This window comes from Chaetodon auriga, chromosome 2 (genome assembly GCF_051107435.1).
Source record: "Chaetodon auriga isolate fChaAug3 chromosome 2, fChaAug3.hap1, whole genome shotgun sequence".
NCBI lineage: Eukaryota > Metazoa > Chordata > Actinopteri > Chaetodontiformes > Chaetodontidae > Chaetodon > Chaetodon auriga.
In genome coordinates, this window is record NC_135075.1 from 26,822,728 (window position 1) to 26,842,407 (window position 19,680).

A 19,680-nucleotide genomic window follows, 5' to 3' on the forward strand; every position below is an offset into this window, starting at 1 on the left:
TGGATCTGGCCTGGGATAAATGAATTTACTTGAGGCCTGAAACACATTCTGATTGTGTTTTTAATTGATTTAATTCTGTTGATGGGTCACATTACTTAGTCTGTGTCTGCCACAGGACTACCTGGGGTCCTTGTAGTCACCGTTCACCAGCAGCTGGACTCATTCATTGAAGACACAACTCACGTTCTACAGAGATGCTGTAGAGATAGAATCTGGGAAATGTAGTCCAATAGCAAGTGAAGGTATCAGGACGAAGTAAAACATTGGGACACTTTGGGAAAGTAATTTAGAGGATACATAAGTGGAGTTGGCTTCTATTATATAATATATTTTCAGAGACATTATTTATTCAGGGCTGAACTTGGTCTGACCCCTGATGAGCAGGGTCCCGGTCTGAGGTCCTCCATCAGGGCTCTCCTGGCTGCTCCTAGAAGCTGCTTCACAAACAGTTTCACCTCTTGAACCAACACTGGATGCTCTCCAGTTTCCATCATTTGACATTTTTTTGGTTCATTCACTTCTTTAATTCTTTGGGTCTGAAAGACGTGAGAGCGACTTTTTCTTGCTCTTTGATCTTTGTCTCTCTTCATCTCTGCAGCTGTGTGAGTCCCAACCAATGACCAGATGAAAGAGAGAGAGAGACAGAATGACACACACTGCAGCTCGCTCGCCCCTCATTAACTAAATCAAAGACATTAAAAGCCTCTTGCCTCCTTCTGTGTCTGTAATCTGGGTTTTTTGGTGGGATCGCCCCCTCTGAGCTGCTGGTGCATGACTCATGTGACTCCTATTAAGCAGCACCGTTATTACAGCAATGCATCATGCGGTGATGTCATCAGTGGGTGCCACAGTTAGGGAGTGCCGACATGGTGCGATGGGGGAAGGACTGCTGACTTCTCTGGAAACAGTTCGCATTTTAAGTGATCAGTCATTTTAAAACAACTTAAATCTCACTGGAGGCCCAAACAGTCAGTTCAGCCAAATTATTAGAAACACGCGCTCTTCCTCGCCGCTGGTCATACGGAGCCATGCTGATGAGGTTTCTGCCTCCACCCCAATTGAAGGGTGGTGAATTTTCGGTGCTCGCAGCGTTGAAAAATGAGGTCTCTCTCCATGACTCAGTCCACAGATCATGCTGTCTGCTGTTTCCATAAGAACTAGTTCTTCAGGACAAAGTAGTTCCCTCCGATCACCTCCTTTATGTAAATACCGCTTTTAAAATTTCAAGAGAAGTTAAATTCCTGAGAAAGCTGATTACACTGAGCATAAATAGCTGTTTCCCTTAGTTTGAATGACATAGATTAAGCTAAGGCTAGTATAAGTAATGTAAATGTGTGCTTTTGCTTCTCATTTTTAGCACCAATGATTGAGATATCACGCATTCATGAAATGAAAGCTTCAACATCTGGAAAAATTCATGCAAAAATAATTATGTTCGCATGAAGTTTGGGCTGTAAGTGACTAAGATTTTACCGCTCAAATAAACATGTTAATTAAAACATATGTGCTCAAGTTCAATGTCAGAGCATTTAGGGAACAAATATGCTTTGATATAAACAGATAAATAACTTTTATCCACACAAAGTTAAGAAAAGAAGATAAAAACAAGGATAAAACAATAGTGTTTGATCTATAGATGATGATGATGATGATGATGATGATGATGATGAAGATGATGATGGTCCTCACTGTTGGACCGTCAACGGTTGATCAATCTCAGCGCAGAGGAGTGATGTCATATACCTGGAGGAGTGTGTGTGTGTGTGTGTGTGTGTTTGCGTAGGGTGTTTTCACCCCATTGTGTTCAGTGAAGGACGTGCTGACCTGACATCAGTTTGAAAAGTGTGTTTATGGTCGTCTTTAAAGAGTAATGTTTTATTTATACAGAGAGGGGTGTGTGTGTGTGTGTGTGTGTGTGTGTGTGTGTGTGTGTGTGTGTGTGTGTGTGTGTGGCTTTTGTTCCTTTGCCACCATCCATTGGATCCTCGGAGGGGAGGGGGGTGTTGGAAATATGTGTGTGTGTGTGTGTGTGTGTGTGTGTGTGTGTGTGTGGTGAAGTGGGGGGTGGGTGGGCGGGGAGATGATCTCATCATTGAGGAATCTGTGTGTGTGTGTGTGTGTGTGTGTGTGTCAAACCTTCTGCACACACACACTCACGCATGGTAGCTCCACATCCTGTTTCCCACTGCAGGTACTTTTAAAGGGCATTTCCACCCCAGATTGACTTTCCTCACTGGGCTGCTGAATTGTCTAAGCTTTAAGTCTTTGTCCCTCAGTGAGTCCCTGATCAGTGTGATGATGCTCCGTTGCAGCTGGTTGTGACCAGTTTTCCTTTATTTCCTTGTATAAATCAAAAAACTGTAAAAAGTACATTTAAAAACTCCAATATCAACTGGAAAGAGTGAGAATAATGGGACATTGACACCATCCATCATTGAGCCTCAGAACTCATTTGCTGATGTGTGTGATGATGAGGACGGGGTGTCCTCCCTCTGGCTGCTGCTGTGGGACTGCGTGTGTCCTTCTGGAGCGCGGACCGCTGTGTGTCGGCTGACATCAGCGCGATGGTCCGCCTCAGGCGTCGGCTGTTCTGTGCCGTGCAGCAGTAAATTGTTGGGTAGGAAGCTGAACATGTGTGTTTGTGAGGCGGTGATGTCGTCATCGTGTGAGGAACAGCTGTTGTAAGTGGGACGGCGTTTTTTGCCTCTGAGACACAGAAACAGAGAGAGGGGTCAGGATTCGCCTGTTACCTGACGGGATGTTCAGCTCTCACCTGTCGGCCAGGTGTGACTGGACTGCACAGATTAGCGTGTGGCTAACAGTGGATGGAGGACAGGTGTTGAATCTCAGCGTGGAGCTTTGATTCCTCTCGCTCTGCTGTTGTTGTCAGTAACGCAGGAAAACAGCAAGTGAGGCCGTTTTACAAGCGATTCTTGTTACATACTTCCAACCTCCGGTAACTATAACGGAAACGGGGAGAACGATGGAAATTCTTTATAAACAAGGAAAGAGCAGCGTGATGCTTTTGGGCTAAGTTGAATTGAACGTGAATTGAATTCATGGAGGCCCTCAGGGGTCCATTCTGGGCATCATCTTGTTCTCGATGTTAGTTTGTAGGTCTGATGTGGGCCGAGTCAAGGCTGCTTTTGTTTCTTCTGTGACTTGTTGGTACACGGGTTGGTCAGTGGTCAGTGGACGTGATGAACGGCTGCTCTGGAGGTTATGAGTCCGACTGGACTGCCGGCCTCACGGAGCAGGTACTCCTGCAGTCTGCTGTTGGCTCATAATGCAACTTCCTGTAGAGAGAGAGGGTGTGCCACACTGATAAGAAAGGCATTTTGTTCCAACTCGATTCACCTTTACACACCCACACACACACACACACACACACATCCACACACACACACACACACACACACTCACACTCACACAGCACACTCTTTATCGCTCTCCCTCACTTTCCGTTTCTCCTTGTACTCATTCTTTGTCTCTCCTTACACAAACTTAAACCCTCCCATCCCCCACTTCTCCATTGCCGTCCTTGTTGCCTCTGTATTGTTGTGTCTCCATAGTGACGGGTCAACAAATCGGCAGGTATCTGCAGAGATAGTGGCTGTCTGAGAGGCTCAAACACTGTTTATCTGGCAGGAACCCGGGCTGAATTAAACAGGACCTTTGTGAATGGATTCGTGGAGAGATAAATCTCTGAATGAAAGAGGAGGTGACTGCAGTGTTAAATATAGCGGAGCGAGTGGGGGAGTCGAGGCAAACCTCCTCTGTGAGCCCTTCACGGCTGTAGCATGTTAGCATAGAGCGCTACAGCAGGTGTGGGTCAGTAGATGAAAAAGAAGTCTGTACAGGAAACCACAGCAGGGTGCAGTAAATAAACTGAACTGATTTAACTGATGTGATCATTGAACTTTTCTAACACTCGTCTAAGTGTTACGTAGACCAGGTTCAGTGTTGCCATCGTCTTTGTGGGTCTTCATCCAGACTCTGACACCACCGCTCCCTGAGCCTGGTTTTGATGTTTATTTGGGCTGGGTGGGGTCAAGGGCTTTCAGGACGTGACTGTGTTTAGCAAGGCGGGTCAGTTCCTTTAAGACATGAAGGACATGAGTGGTAGTGTTTGGCGTTACCTGTCCAGGTGTGTGTGGGTCAGAGTTTATGCTTGTGTTCTTTAGACAGAACCAGAACATCAGTTGAATTTAGTGTGTGTGTGTGTGAAATATTATTTGAATAGAAAATAACTGATTGGGCCTCAGATAAGCTGAATGCTGAGTGATGCATGTCCTCGAACCTGCGAGTCACATGAGGAGGATGAGGAACTCCGAGAGGAAGGAGAGGTCAGGTTTTAAGCAGCAGGAAACAATGCAGCAGATTAGAGCTGTTTGTAAGCCCTCTGTACCACACACACACACACACACACACACACACACACACACACACACGCGCACACACACACACGGGTAATCCGATTGCTTGATTTTTTTAAAATATTTTGTATCATATATTTATCTATTTGAATATCCTTGTATCTTTGTTGTTGCTCTTCCTCTCGCTGCCCCCCCCACTCTCGTCCTGTATGTGAACAATGGGCTACCATGGCAATAGCCTCGTTACTCACAAAACTGTGTCAGCAAGGACACACACACACACACACACACACACACACACACACACACACAGTAGTTAGTTCCCAGTCTGTTCTGAACTGTTTAAGTGAAATTAAGTTTAAAGGGAAAAAAAATAACACTTAAAGGTTAAAAAGTAACATTTAAGTAACATTTCACCCAAACTGCAGCTCAAAGCTGGGACGCAGTGGAAACATGAATAAAAACAGAATGTAATCATTTGCAGATCCTGTTCAAGCTGTATTCAGTTGATAACAGTACAACAACAAACGGATAAACTTCAGGCTGGAAGCTGTCCTGACCGTGAGGGACATCACTACATGAGCTCTTCAGGAACGCTTCAGAGTCCCACTGTCAGTGAACTCAGCTCATCGCCGCATCTGCAAAATGCAAGTTAAGAGTTAAGCACACGAAGCCAAAGCCAGATATCAACATCATCCACAAACGCTGCCACAAACGAGCTCATCTGAGACGGACTGACGCAAAGTGGAAAAGTGTGCTGCGGTCTGACGAGTCCACATCTCACATTGTGTTTGTAGACGTCCTCGCTTATTCCAGCGAGACGATGCCAAGACACACTCTGCACGAGGTATAGCAGCAGGGCCTCGTAGTGAAAGAGAGCAGGTGGTAGACTGCAGTCCAGTCCTGCCTCCATTGACACTGTGAAGAAATGAAGATGTACATCAAGCAAGAAAGAAAGAAAGTCACATTAAATTCTGTCTTTGTGCTGCATTCAATCGAATAACAGTCGAACAGGATTTGAACACGGCATTTTATTTCAGCTTAGGTTTCACACATCATCCCAACTTTTTTGGGATCTTGGTTGTACATGTCTCAACACCTGGACTAATAAAACCAAAACTGTCCATATGGATGACGGCACTAAAACTATTGAGTTCCCAAGAGGCCCCAGAATAAATCTGGAGCATCACAAGCAGTTTACAGGAAAGGAAAGCAGAATAAAAACACATGCAGGCGACACAAAGCTGTAGTTGTGTTGTGTGTTAGTCTGAATCTTCAGAAAAGTGACAGCCCGTCACATGACCCCTCGAATTCTTCATGGGACCCCTGAACTGCTGCTCTTATCTTTGTTTTCCCCTTATTTAGTGAAACAGTGGCCTGGTCATAACCCACAAACTAGATATGAGTGAGGAAATCTGCTTTTTGTTATCTGTTTTAACCAGCCGTTTAAAGTACAGAAAAGCTGCTTAAAGGCACAAAAGTAGCACTTTAAAGGCAAAAAGAACAGTTTTAATTCCGTCTTCATGCATTAACTAAACGACCATGTCGTAACTTTAACGGCTTGTAGTTCCTCACCTGGTTTCAATAAAGAAAGTGTCTCGTTCGATGTGACTGAGTGTTAAGCTGAGTGAGTGAGCTCAGCCATGGGTGGAGCTGTGCGTGCGTGCACGCGTGCGTGTGTGTCTGTGTGTGTGTAGCACTGACTTGCCAGCGATGTTGCTCGCGGCAGGATGTTTGCTGGAGAGGTGGCTGGTGGTGACACACACTCACAGGTGTGGCAGATGAACCATAGAGAGTGAGAGAAAGGCAGAAAGAGGGAAAACCACAGAGAGATTAATGAGACGTAACAGGTGGAGAAAGTGAAAGGGTTGGAGGAGAGATGAGCGGAAAAATGAGGGACGAGAGTTGAAATAGACGAAGAAAAAGAGGCAGAAAGACACAGATGTGAGCGTGAGTCTGGAGACGTGCAGAAAGCAGGATGTCGTAACCTCTCCTGTGCGTGTCGTTGAAGAATCCTCCGTCATGAACAGCGTTGTGTCACCATTGTGGGTGAGGCGGACGTCTCCCAGAGCTCCACCTAAACCTGAGCTGCTGAAACATGTTCGGGCCACAGCTGGTCCGCTGAGCTGCAGATTCACCAGGTGGATTCCTCACACACACACACACACACACACACACACTGAGGACACGGCTCGTATGTGTGCTAAACACACATTACACAGCGCTGAGAGGCGGCTTGCAGCAACACAGTTGCATAAGCAGGCAGAGACAAACATATTTGGTAACTGTGAAGGTGTGGAGGCTCCAGGATGAGATTGCTGGTAAGGGCTGTTAAAGAGCTGAGTCCACATGTGTTCAACACACATGCAGCGCAATGAAAGGTTTCCCGCTGTGTTTTGGAGTGAAATGAAGAAAGGAAGAGCGCCTCATCGCAATCAATCTTAATGAAATAAAATCAGTATGCTGTCAGCTAAAGCCACGTATTTAATGACTGAGGACATTGTTCTAACCACTAAGCAGGTGTGTGAAGATGAGCTGATAAGGACCGAAATCACCTCACAACCACAGATCACACCCAGATTCTGCATCAGATATAAATGACAAAATCATCTTACTCAATAACTTTCTCTGCATTCTGAGGCTTTGGTGTGGGTGTGGTAGGTGTGCGTGTACGTGTGCGTGTGTGTGTGCGTGTGCGTGCGGCCCCGCCCTGTTCTACTAGCTCGTTATGTTCCTCAATCACATACCTGCTTCACATACAGAGCAGGTTCAGTCCGTCCTCATGTCCACATGTTGATGCGTCTTCATGAAAGACGCTGAGCCCCATGTTGGTGAACACCTGCTCCACTCATTTGTTCGGACAGCTAACGTGTAAACGGACCAATTTATCTGCATCGTCTCATTTGATGACAGCTTGTTTTGTGCTGTCGGTGACTGATGGCGTCAACATTTGGTCATGTTTCACCAGAATTTATCAGAAATGTCTGAGTTTCTCTTTTAAGAATGAGTTGTTGTTATCGGAGGCCGAGAGATTAAAAATGACTGGAATGTTTTGTCTGCTTCACCCTGAACTCAGTGTGCTGCAGCCACAGATTAGCTAATGCTGCTGCGTGTGTGTGTGTGTGTGCGTGCCTGTGTGCGTGTGTGTGAGGTACCAGCTGGTACAGAAGTCTGATCAATGAGCACTGTAACTCAGCAGCACTGCTCTGCTAAAAAAGGCTGAAACGTTGATGTTAATGGTAAGCTGGTCGGGTTTGTCACCGGCTTGTGTTCAGACGTTGATCCTCAGGTCGAGTCAGTGTCGGGGTGGGAGGCCCAGCAGGTTGGTCACAACGGGCTGCAGATTGAGGCTGTGCTGTAAAAATGGATGTCAGCAGTTAAATCTGAATCTTTTCCTCTTCCTCTTCGTGTGGATTTGAATTTGATTTAATTAAACAAAGCCGATCACCAGTTTGAAAGGTTTGAATGTGTTTTTCAAACTCAGACTTTAAAGGGCCAGTCTGTAGCATTTAGTGGCATCTAGTGTTTGGTTTGTCTGTTCGGGGCTTCTGTAGAAACATGGCGGACTCTGTGAAAGAGGCCCCGCTCTCTCTGGATTAACATTAATGTTCTGGTTTGGGAACCTGGTCGTTGTTTCGTTGCTGCTCTGTTAGGAGCAGTTTGTGTTGTTGTCATTATTGTATGTATGTGTGTCATTATTACAGCAGAACAAACATCAGGAGGAGAGCAGAATGTAAATCTGACCTCAGGTCTGTCTGTGTCTCTCCATCAGACTCCAAAGCCATCGTGGATGGGAACCTGAAGCTGATCCTGGGTCTGGTCTGGACTCTGATCCTGCACTACTCTATCTCCATGCCAGTCTGGGAGGACGAGGAAGAAGAGGTAACGTCCAGCTGAGCTTTTGACTTCATCTCTTGACCAAATCAGCCTTCTGTGATAAAACCAGATTTTAAGATTGAAAGAGAAATAAACAAAATGAACAGTTGAAAGCTGTGACTGCATTCGCTACATTTTCTGTTCAGTCAGAGTCAAAGACACCTAAACAGCGTCTGCTGGGCTGGATCCAAAACAAAGTCCCTGATCTGCCGATTACCAACTTCAGCCGGGACTGGAGCAACGGCAAGGCACTGGGAGCACTGGTCGACAGCTGTGCACCAGGTACGAACGTGTGTTTTTTTATTAGTATAACATCACTGAGCTCATTGTTTCAGTATTTTCCCAGCAGGACTCGTCCTGTTGTGTGTCTGTACGTTGTTGTGGTTGACAGTGTTGTTGTGTGTCCTTTGCAGGCCTTTGTCCAGACTGGGAGACCTGGGATCCAGTGAAACCAGTGGAAAACGCCACTGAGGCCATGCAGCTGGCTGACGACTGGCTGGGCATCCCGCAGGTTAGATTCCCCTTGACGTGTTCACGCTGTGACCTTTGACCTGTCTGCTTTTGACTTCCAGAATTTCAGATTTGACCTCGACAAATTTGACAAAGATATAAAGAAAAGCAAGTGCAGAAAACCAAATATAGATTCTGACCAGCTTCCATCCAACGTGTTCGAAGTCACACCAAGTCAAAAACTTCCTTCCAGCTCTTTCACAATAAAAGCCTTCCAGCTACCGATCATCTAATGAATCCGACAAAAGGGGGTGTTTCTGGGGGCTTTTACTGTAAAGCGTCTGCAGGGATGATTCACACATGTATTGTTTGCTGCAGTCTAGACTGCGAACAGGATTTGTCCTGCTGTGATTTTTCTCCAGAGGTCAAAGGTCACCAGCAGCATGTCACACAGAGGCTTCCTGATTGTTCACAGCAGAGGGAAGCTTGTCTTTAATACTTTTCCTTGAAGCGAAGAGGGTACAACAAGCAGATTTAAGTGTGCTATAATGACTGATGTAAAAATGCTGGTACGGCAGTTTTATCTTAAGTTCTACTCACTGAGTCACAGTGGACAAATCTCTGATGTGTGCGCTCACGTGCAGGTGATCGCTCCAGAGGAGATCATCGATCCCAGTGTGGACGAGCAGTCGGTGATGACCTACCTGTCTCAGTTCCCCAAATCCAAACTGAAACCAGGAGCTCCACTCAAACCCAAACTCAACCCCAAGAAGGCCCGCGCATATGGACCAGGTACACACACACACACACACACACACACACACACACACACACACACACACACACACACACACACACACACGGACCGAACAGGGAAAAGACAACGCAGATAGTAACAGAATAACTTTGGATTAAATGGAATCCAGTTGTAGAAGGTCTGCTGCTGTTCATGTGTGGTTGTATTTCATTATATTTAGTCACAAACGTCTTCGCGTAGCTTTCAGGCTGTCTGGGTTCTGATTGAATAACACGAAAGCTTCTGTGTTTGTGACCTGTTTTTCTCCATCTGTGTTGGCTAATGGGAGCACTGGAAACACTGGTCTCTCTGACAATGTGAGGAAGTGAGCAGCTGTTAGTCTGAACAATGGACTGCACTTATAACTGATACACACACACACACACACACACACACACACACAGATTGGTGAGTTCTCCAACTTTGACTGTAACCCTGAAGAGGAAATACCTGGAACTGGCTACAGGGGCAGCAGGCAAACACACACACACGCACACACACATGCATGCACAGGAACTGAGCTGCAGGAATGTAAATGTTTGACATTTTTGCTGGAAAAATAACTGAAGCTATTGATCGAGTATCAGAATAGGTGATGGTTCATTGTCTGCTGATCGATGAATTGATTAATAAACTGATCGTTTCTCCTCTGAATGCTTTGATTGATTTTTGCCAAAGCATCTGCAGCACATAAACACACTGAAGTGGACAATACAAACAATGCATGAAGAGTCCTATAGAGCACATAGAGAGGATGTAGTTTCTGATGAGAGCCGATAAAGTGAGAGATGACTGATTGGTAAAATCATTGATAACATTGCTAAAAGTTTTTTTTTTATCCGGCTTGTGTCTGTTGACGTTCTTCTCCTGCAGGTATCGAACCGACGGGGAACAGGGTGATGCGTCCTGCTGTGTTCACTGTGGACACGTTCAGCGCCGGTCAGGGTCAGGTCACCGTCTACCTGGATCATCCTGACGGCACCAGAGAGGAGGTACGCACCTAATCCTCCTCTTCCTCTTCCTCTTCTATTCTGTCCTCTTTTTTTTCATTACTTTATATTTCTGTGTAATATTTGATGTAGTCACATCAGTAACATCTGTCTGTGTGCTGATCAGCTGAAGGCAGAACTGAATGAGGGTAAGAAGACCTTCAGCGTCACCTACATTCCTCAAGTCATCGGACCTCACAAGGTGAGCCTCATTTTATTCCCTGTAAACATCTGACAATTCAGAAACGCTTCCTTCCTGCAGTAACTGTTGTTTTTCTGTCTTAGGTGACGGTGTTGTTTGCAGGCCAGCAGATTCCCAAAAGTCCATTTGAGGTGGACGTGGACAAGGCGCTGGGCGACGCCTCCAAGGTCACGGTCAAAGGCCCAGGAATCGAACCTGTGGGCAACATTGCCAACAAACCCACCTACTTTGACATCTTCACCGCAGGTCAGAGGAATCACAAACGACATCTGAGAGTGTTCAATGCATGAAAACACAGATATGTTTACAGGAAGGGTCAAATCAGCCTTCAGTCCAATGAGAAGGTCTCATCACTCAGCGCTGAGAGGATGTGATCACAGACTGGAAACCATCTTTACCAGTGAAGCCACTCACACATTACATAATCAGTCTATGACTCGCCTCAATACACAAATGCCCTTTCTATGTTAGCACACACACACACACACACACACACCCTGGAGGCGTCTTCACATGCGTCAGCTTGTCAGGATCACTGTTGGGCAAGTCTCTTCCATTGTACTCATTGAAAGTTATCACAGTATTTATTAATTATTTACCAGCTAAAGGGATTTGTTACATTTCTCATTCTTACATGACGTTGTTACTCAGTCCAGCTTCATCAAAGCGTGACGGTATTTACTGACCATCGCCGGCCTGAACGTGGCCTCAGGTGACTGCGAGCAGCACCACTTCAAAGCAGGTGATTTCTTAATGTAGGCTCACCAGGTGCTAACGTTAGCGAAGCAGCTAAGAAGACGCAGTGTTCAGAGTTACCGTGAGTCGCATTTCTCCTCTTTTTTTTCTCACCACCTCCCTACACCTCCGGGCCCTGTGCCACCCCAATATGCCCACTGAACCCACAGAGACAAAACTGGTGCCCGCCCTCCACCATCCTGTGAGACAATGACCAAAGGACTGTGTTCATGTAATGGAGCACACTGCGATTAGTGACTGCTACGCCTTACTAAGTAATGCATTACTGCCACATTTTCCAATGTCAGCGCTCCGGAAAGGCAGCAGTTTTATTACATTCACTCCCCAAAATAGAAACCCAGCCTGCTGTACATTGAATGTTTTCTGTCTGCTGGATATGCTGGATTCAGTGTGTCCTTGAATGCATCGTTCATAAGGATTTTAGCAGAAATAGTGAGGAGATGGAGAGACAGCACAGAAGTGTAATATGACGATAACTCAAAGGCTCCATTAAGTGATAATATTGATGTTCACATTGAATCAAATGTGTAGTGTCAAAGTGCTGCTGAAGCTGCTGAGAGTCTCTGCTGCTGTATGCAGCTTTTAGGCGCTTGTGGTTCAAGGTTTTGGTTCTTCAGCTGCGTATACACTGTGGTGGAGTCTTTCAGGAACTCACCAACATGGCCACATGAAGTAAAACCACAGGTTAACATTTCCAGGAAAAAAACAATTCATAGAAGGTGAGTGTACGCCAGCTGCCCGGCAACAAACTGAGATTCAAACATCTGGCAGCTAGAGCAATGGTCACTTTAAAAACTGTTTTTAAGGTTTAGAGTCAGATTGTATGGCTTTCGAAAGGAGAGATACTGCAGTCTGAAAAGTTTCCTCCTCTCTGACTGAAGCTGGAGACTGACTCCTTAAAGCTCCTCTTCCTCACATCGTCTCTGTAGGAGCTGGTACAGGAGATGTGACGGCCATGATCAGAGACCCTCAGGGCCGCCAGAACACCGTGGAGGCGATGATGGAGGATAAGGGTGACAGCACGTATCGCTGCACCTACCGGCCCACCCAGGCTGGTCCGCACGCAGTTACCGTCACCTTCGGAGGGATGGGGATCCCCAAGAGCCCCTTTAGTGTGGACGTGGGGCCTGGTGAGTTCACAACATCAGCAAGTTGTTTAAAAGGACTCAAAAACATGGTAAACATGACCCTGCTAGAACCCACCATGATACATATGATCACCCCTGCATGTGTGTTTTCTCTGGTTTGTTCAGCCTGCATGCCGGGGGCCTGCAGGGCTACGGGTCGCGGTCTCCAGCCGTCAGGACTGAGGGTGAAACAGGTCGGCGACTTCAAGGTGGACACCAAAAACGCTGGGAGCGGAGACCTGAAGGTGCTCGTCAAAGGACCCAGTGAGTTCAGTTCACGCTGTCGAGGCTTCACAGAGACGAAGTGAAACCAGGACTCTGTTACCTCACGAACACCCGGCATTAACTTGCAAGAAGTGTAACAGGGCTGATGGCAGATGAGAATATTTTACAAAATTTCAGAACGATCATAAAATCACGTCATGTAATGTGTGTGTGTGTGTGTGTGTGTGTGTGTGCGCGCGTGCGTGCGTGTGTGTTCAGAGGGCATCGAGGAGCCGGTGAAGCAGATCTCCAGTCAGGATGGTGTCTTCTCCTACGAGTATTATCCCAGCAGTCCTGGAAAATACACAGTCTCCATCACCTGGGGGGGTCAGCACATCCCGAAGAGGTGAGCTTCACATTCTCTGTGTGTGTGTGTGTCTGCGCGTGTGTGTGCGTGTGTGCTTCAAAGAATTAGCTCAGCACATTACCTCATTTGGTCTGAGTGTCTGGATCTGCAGGGGAACAAAGGCTTTCAGTCCAGGCCTCGTGTTCTTTGTCACCTCTGTAGAGCAGATTGGCTGTTTCGTTCTGTCAGTATTTGTATTATTATCAGGGACTTCCCCAAATTTGTGAGCAGGCAGCCAGATGGGAAGAGAAGTCAATTAAGGGATTGTTGTTGGCGGTAAAACACGCTGATGTGTGTTTTCTTGCTTGATGAGCCAGACTTGGATGAAGAAGACATAGATCATAAGTTGCACATGTGAGGAAAATACAAAATAAAACAAACATTTCACAGAACAGCAGTGTCGACCGCACCTGAACGTGGTTCAGTCATAATCCAGAACAGAGTCGTGCACAGGCTTCCTCAGGGGTCATACGAGGTCAGAAAGTTCCCACAATAAAGAAGCCTTCTGCAAATCTTCGGGGTTTTGAGAAGCTGTGCTCGGGCAGGTTTCTGCTTTATTTCATCCAGCGCTGACAGTTAGCTCGGCGGCTAATGTAACACACAGTTGATGCTGTTCCACTGGAGGGAGGGAAGCCGTGTGGTGCTGCCCTCTCTGGGTTAAAGCTTCTCGTCTGCTTGGCTTTGGAGCACAGCCAGCATCACTGATGGCGGTGGTTAGGTCCACTTTTATTTATTTATTTATTTATTTGACACCCTGTATCCCTGGACCCTCGAGGTGTAGTTAGAAATGAGCTGTGTTACACCTGTAACCACACCCACCAGTGATGTCACAGGGTCTTTAAGCGCACCTCTACTTCTCTGCAGCAGCGCCAGAAGTTAAACCACTGGAGGACGGTGACGACAAGATTTTCAGGCGGCGTTTATTAGTTTTTAAAGTCCAACTGAAATTTGAATTCTGCTTACTTTCAGTGCAAAGAAACAGAAGCTCTGTTTTTCAAAAGAGGGTAGATTTGTGGAAACCGTGTCCAAACTCGAGCCTCTCTGGCTTCAGGCTGTTTCTTTCATGTGTCCAGATGTGCTGACGTTAAATGTCCAAACTGTCGAAACTCATGAACTGCCGATGATTTGAATCAGGACACAGAGTTTCTTAACGGAGGGCTGAAATCACAGATGAGTCTAAACAAGTCGCAGCTTCATCTCCAGCTGGTTCAAACCTGATGCAGCTGATGACAAAAGAAACCCCTCACAGATAACTGCACCAATCAAATGACAGTACAGATGTGGTCATAAAAACTCACCACAGAAAAATGAATAACATTTTCATTCCTTCCAATTAAAATTCATTATTAATAATGATGTTATTAGTCATAGCAGTATTAGTCAGAGGAGCATTTTGGAAAAGACAAAACTGAAGGTAAAAGGAAAAAGTGTGTTAGTGTGTGTGTGTGTGTGTGTGTGTGTGTGTGTAAGATGAAGACAGTAAATCCCAGCGGACAGTTTTATTTGGCATGAAGGTGGTTTCCATCTGTACACACACTTACAGCCAGTAACTGCAAAAGGTGTGTGTGTGGACAGCCTCACAGGTGATCTCAGTCTGTGTCTCACACACACACACACACACACACACACGCAAACACACACACACACACCTTCAGCCACATGCAGTTTTTCATACATAAGCTGCATCGTCACCACTTCATCAGCCTCAGAGCAGGGCATTGTGGGATTTTCCTCGTGTTGACACTTCTTGCTCTATCGCTCTTTTCAGTCCATTCGAAGTGACGGTGGGTCGGGAGGCGGGGCCTCAGCAGATCAGGGCCTGGGGTCCTGGCCTGGAGGGAGGCATCGTGGGTAAACCTGCCACCTTTGTCGTGGAGTCTGTCGGCACGGATGTCGGAGTGCTGGGTGAGTCTCTGATTTCACTTTTTTCAAACTGGGTTTATTTTTGTTCTCAGGATATTTACCGCCGTCACACTCTAAACGGTTCTGAATCAGGACCTGCAGTATTTTGGATCAAACAGCTGATCAGAGGCTTTAAAGTCAATAAGTTCCCGCTGTTACTTCGCTAGCCTCCGTCCTTCAACAGCTAACACCATGGACAGAGTTTAGACGACGTCAGGAATAACATGATGTGGACAATCAAACGATTCAGATCAGAGGATTCAAAACTGGATCGAAATGCAATCAAACAATCAATCTGACCTGCCATGTCTTCAGGTTTTGCCATTGAGGGACCTTCGCAGGCTAAAATCGAGTGCGAGGACCAGAACGACGGTTCGTGTGATGTCCGCTACTGGCCGACGGAGCCCGGAGAATACGCCGTCCATGTGACCTGTGACGAGGAGGACATCGAGCACAGCCCCTTCATGGCCTACATCGTCCCTGACAACAACACCAGCGACCCAGATAAGGTCAGTCAGATGATCAGATGTGATTGGATTTTGATCAGTTTTATTTTAGCCAGTCCTGATCCATCAAACTTTGCCCTGACTCGTCCTGGACATCTATTTTAATTCGTACTGGTTTTGCTGTTGTAGGTCCAGGCTTACGGGCCAGGTCTTGAGAAGACTGGCTGCCTGGTCAACCAACCTGCTGAATTCACTGTCAGTGCTAAGGATGCTGGGAAAGGACCTCTGAAGATCATGGCCCAGGTAAGATGCAGCTCAACCAATACGGACACGTGTGCCTCTTAAAGCAACAGAGGGTTTCATTCTCTGAATGTGTGAATCTATTTCATGAAGTTTTGTCTACCATCTCAACGGTCTGTCTGACTGTTTGTCTGTCTGTCAGGACGCAGAGGGACTTCCTGTGGAGGTGAAAGTGAGGAGTAAAGGCGACGGGCTGTACTCCTGCTCCTACACGCCAACCTCACCTCTCAAACACACTCTGGCCGTCGCCTGGGGAGGAGTCGCCATCTCCAACAGCCCATTTAGGGTAAGCAGCCAATCGCAGCACCCTGTCGCAACAGGAAGTGATTTCCCGCTCAAATCCGAGGACCCGGTTGAGGCAGGAATTGCTAAGGTTGTCCGATCAGAGCAGATGGTGCAGTCAGAATTTAAAGATGTGAGCAGTAAAGCGAAGAAGCCTCTGATCATCATCACTACATACACCGAGGAGACGTACAGCTTTTAGTTTAGCTGCACAGAGATAAATCACAGAGGTGATATTTAAAAAAATATTTACTTTGAACAGAGCCAAGCTAGCTGTTTCCCCACGTTAACACTCTTTATGCTAAGCTAGGCTAACCACACCCTGACTCCAGCTCCATATTTGTCACAAAGACATAAGATTGAGACTGAACGTGTGCCAGTATTAACAAGCTAACGAATTAGCTCCTGCTACTTTGTTTGCTAATCAGATGTGTATTAATATTTGCTGGACAGCTGCTGTAGTTAGCTAGCTAAGAGGCTAATACAAACAGAAACGTCACTGATGAAATGATGAGACCAGGTCTGCAGTCTGCTGAGGGCTTTAATGATGCGATGTTTTAGCCTCCATCACAGACGCTGTGTCATGTGGCTGTTTGAGTGGCCTCACATCTGAATCCGAACGGCAAAGTTGACTTGAATTTTGTCAGACTTTCATTTAAAAACATATTCTGCTATGAAAATAATACAAACTACATATCTACACATTATTAGCACCTTAAACTTGCTTTGTTGTTGACTGAAAGAGTTTGACTGCCTGTCACTGATCTCCACGATATGATCAGAGATGCAGCTAACAAACTATCTTTGTGTATTTGGATGTTTATTTCATGTGATTAAGTTTATATGTCGTAGATGATACCACTGTAACCTGCACTGTAACAGCCTTTGGTTTGTCTTTTAAAACCTCACTAATAACATTTTAACTCTGTATGGAGACTGAAAAGGGGTTTGACCACACTGTACTAACCAGCCTTTCCTGCTCTGGATCCACTGTCCATGCACTGTACTCACTTTGCTTTTTGTACTTTTTAACACTTTGTTTGGTTGAGCTCACTTGAACTTCACTAATCTGAACCTTTCTGATCCAAGCTACAAACCAGTGAAGAGCTTTTGTAACCTAATGCCTGATACTCATGTTTACTTAAGTGTTGATCAAACACATATCTGACACACTGAAATAACAGCTGTAGCTACTTAATCTGACACCCCTTATTATTTAGAGCCATCGGTTAACCAGACAACAGACAAGTTTAATTTTGTACAGATCCATCAGAATATGCCTGATCCTGATGTTTAAGACTGCCTCGAGTCTGTAAACACAGGCAGGGTCCAAATAAAAAAACATGGTGTTTTCTCTATTTGAGTGCGTTTCGCTCTCTGGACGACTGCAGCTTGTCATAGTTTTGCATCAGTATTACTTGCTGGACCAGTAAAAGATCGGTCAGTGAGTTAAGACTGAATTTCCCATCAAAGATCGCTAACGGCTAGCTAACACGATTATGCGTTTATGCTGGTGGAAAGCCAGCGAGGGATCATGGGATCACGTCCTCGCCCTGGTCGATTGTTTCACCTGCCAGGTGTCAGGCGCTACAGGTGAAACATGGACAGTACGAACACATATGTACAGTGAAAGGTTCAGATGAGTGACGCGCAACTGTTCTCCTCAAAGCATGTGATTTTTATTTTTATTTATTTTTAAGTAAAAGTTCCTTTTGAATAAAAACATTTTCACATCACTCATGAAGTAATAACATCTATTTGAATCCCTTTGACTCTCTTGGGTCAGAGGTGCACTGACCTTTGACCCCGATCTCATTTCGGGATTGAAAGACGTTCCATCAGTTCATTAAGTCAAGTCTACTAATGGTAGAAATAAACAAAAAGCATGAAACAGTGAAAATGTTTTCATTTTACAGTAAATTACTGCACTAATCAGTCTTCTTTGCACTGTTACCACCTTGAATTTTGTCGTTTTTAATGACGTTTTGACACATTTCTTTGCTTTGGAGTTATCGCTGTTAACTTTCTGACTTTGTTTTCCGGCTGTCTTCCCGTCTCTCTGTTATTGGAGGGTGTTTATAGTTTCACCTGCAGGGAAAATAAGTCTGAGAATCTTCTAATAGGGCTCAGATATGTCTGGATATGTGTGCTGTTTGGGAATTTATGAGGATGCCAGCAGGCTTCAGGAGTGTCTTTGTGCTGAGGTGACTGAGGTTCAAAGTCTAAATGGGATAAGATAAAAGACCACGAAGAGTTTTAAGAGATTTGGCTCGGTGAAGGTTTGATTGTGCAATCCGAAGAAAATAATCAGTGTTTCGACTGGGACACTGTTTCATAATATTTGGACAAATCTTTTCTTAGCATTTGTAGTGGAAAAACAACATTCTGCAACATAACAAGATGTTCGTTTTTCTTCTGGCTTTGATGGATTACAAATATTTGCACTGGCTCACAGATGATTTGAAATGGTCCGGGGACGTTTGTGCTTGTCTGGAAGGTATTTTTCCATGTTTAGAGCTGATGTCACTGTGATGATTCAGCAGGCTTGTTGCGAGCTGCAGCAGCCTGCAGGCCACCTGGCACCGACTACACCTTTCTCTAGTTTTGATGTTGACACAGGCGATGGATAGAAAATAAACAGTCACACCCAGCTCTCAGCTCTGCCGGGAACACGCTGCAGTGACACCTTTTTATTGACAATGGGAAGGTAAAGAAGCCAGTGTGGATGAGCGGTTCACGGTGGAAATCTGAGCCGAGCTGTCACTAATGTCCACAACCGTGACGGAAGCAACATAAAAAGCTCATCTTCGCTGACAATGCTCCATTTAATGGAAGTTCTAAGAGGCTGTAAAGCTAACCATCCGTTTTGGTTAAGAAAACCACCCCAGCCACTCTCCCTGAGCACAGTTTAATTACAGCGACAGAAATCAGTTAACTGCAGTGGCGCTGCCGCAGTCACTGGCCTCAACCACTGAGCTGAAGTAAACCCGCAGTGAGGTTTTGTGCTGAGTTTAACTTTGGAGTCTTTAACGTGTGAATTTGCACTGTGAGGAAATGAACTGCACCTGAAAAGAAACCTGGTCTGGAGTCAGCTGTGAGGCAGGAATCGAGGGTGCAGCTACGGTGTCCAACATCGAGATCATTTCACTGGTTTGCTAACAGAACTATAGCAGGCCAAGCTGCCTTTGGGGGACGTTTGAGTCCTCTGAGCCTTCGAGGGTTAAATGAGATTCAGCCCTCAGTCTTTTTGTTGTTGTTGTTGCTTTAAAAACAAACCTGGGAGACAGCTGATAAACAAATGTTTCATTTAATGAATCTGTAACTAACAACTTGACTGAAACTCACATTATTAAATCAGCTGTACTAAAGTCCAAACTCATTTATATTCACTTAAGTCACAAATCAAGTTAGATTTGTCTCAAAATAAATTCTCACATTTCATTTAAATGTTTTATGTGTTGTTTGGTTCATTTTCTTTAGTTTCCGCTCACTCTTAACCTTGTTTCTTATTTCCATTTTACTGAGTATTCTAGTAATTATTATTTGTTCAGTTATTTGAAGGTGTACT

General features: G+C 45.4%; 1 protein-coding gene across 4 annotated transcripts in view; it reads left to right on the forward strand.

Moving 5' to 3' along the window:
- The window catches only part of flnba (filamin B a), a 58,677-nt gene that overhangs the window by 15,113 nt on the left and 23,884 nt on the right, over window positions 1-19,680 (forward strand). For 2 of the 4 annotated variants that reach the window (XM_076744417.1, XM_076744425.1), the window contains exons 2-15: window positions 8,149-8,258; window positions 8,399-8,534; window positions 8,666-8,763; window positions 9,347-9,494; window positions 10,372-10,490; window positions 10,615-10,689; window positions 10,773-10,935; window positions 12,375-12,575; window positions 12,699-12,836; window positions 13,056-13,182; window positions 14,951-15,087; window positions 15,400-15,593; window positions 15,720-15,833; window positions 15,973-16,116. In XM_076744417.1, the coding sequence (XP_076600532.1) occupies window positions 8,149-8,258; window positions 8,399-8,534; window positions 8,666-8,763; window positions 9,347-9,494; window positions 10,372-10,490; window positions 10,615-10,689; window positions 10,773-10,935; window positions 12,375-12,575; window positions 12,699-12,836; window positions 13,056-13,182; window positions 14,951-15,087; window positions 15,400-15,593; window positions 15,720-15,833; window positions 15,973-16,116 (1,904 nt within the window). Of the gene's footprint in view, window positions 1-8,148; window positions 8,259-8,398; window positions 8,535-8,665; window positions 8,764-9,346; window positions 9,495-10,371; window positions 10,491-10,614; window positions 10,690-10,772; window positions 10,936-12,374; window positions 12,837-13,055; window positions 13,183-14,950; window positions 15,088-15,399; window positions 15,594-15,719; window positions 15,834-15,972; window positions 16,117-19,680 lie in introns of all 4 variants that reach the window. The other 2 variants (XM_076744399.1, XM_076744409.1) reach the window with 1 other exon arrangement.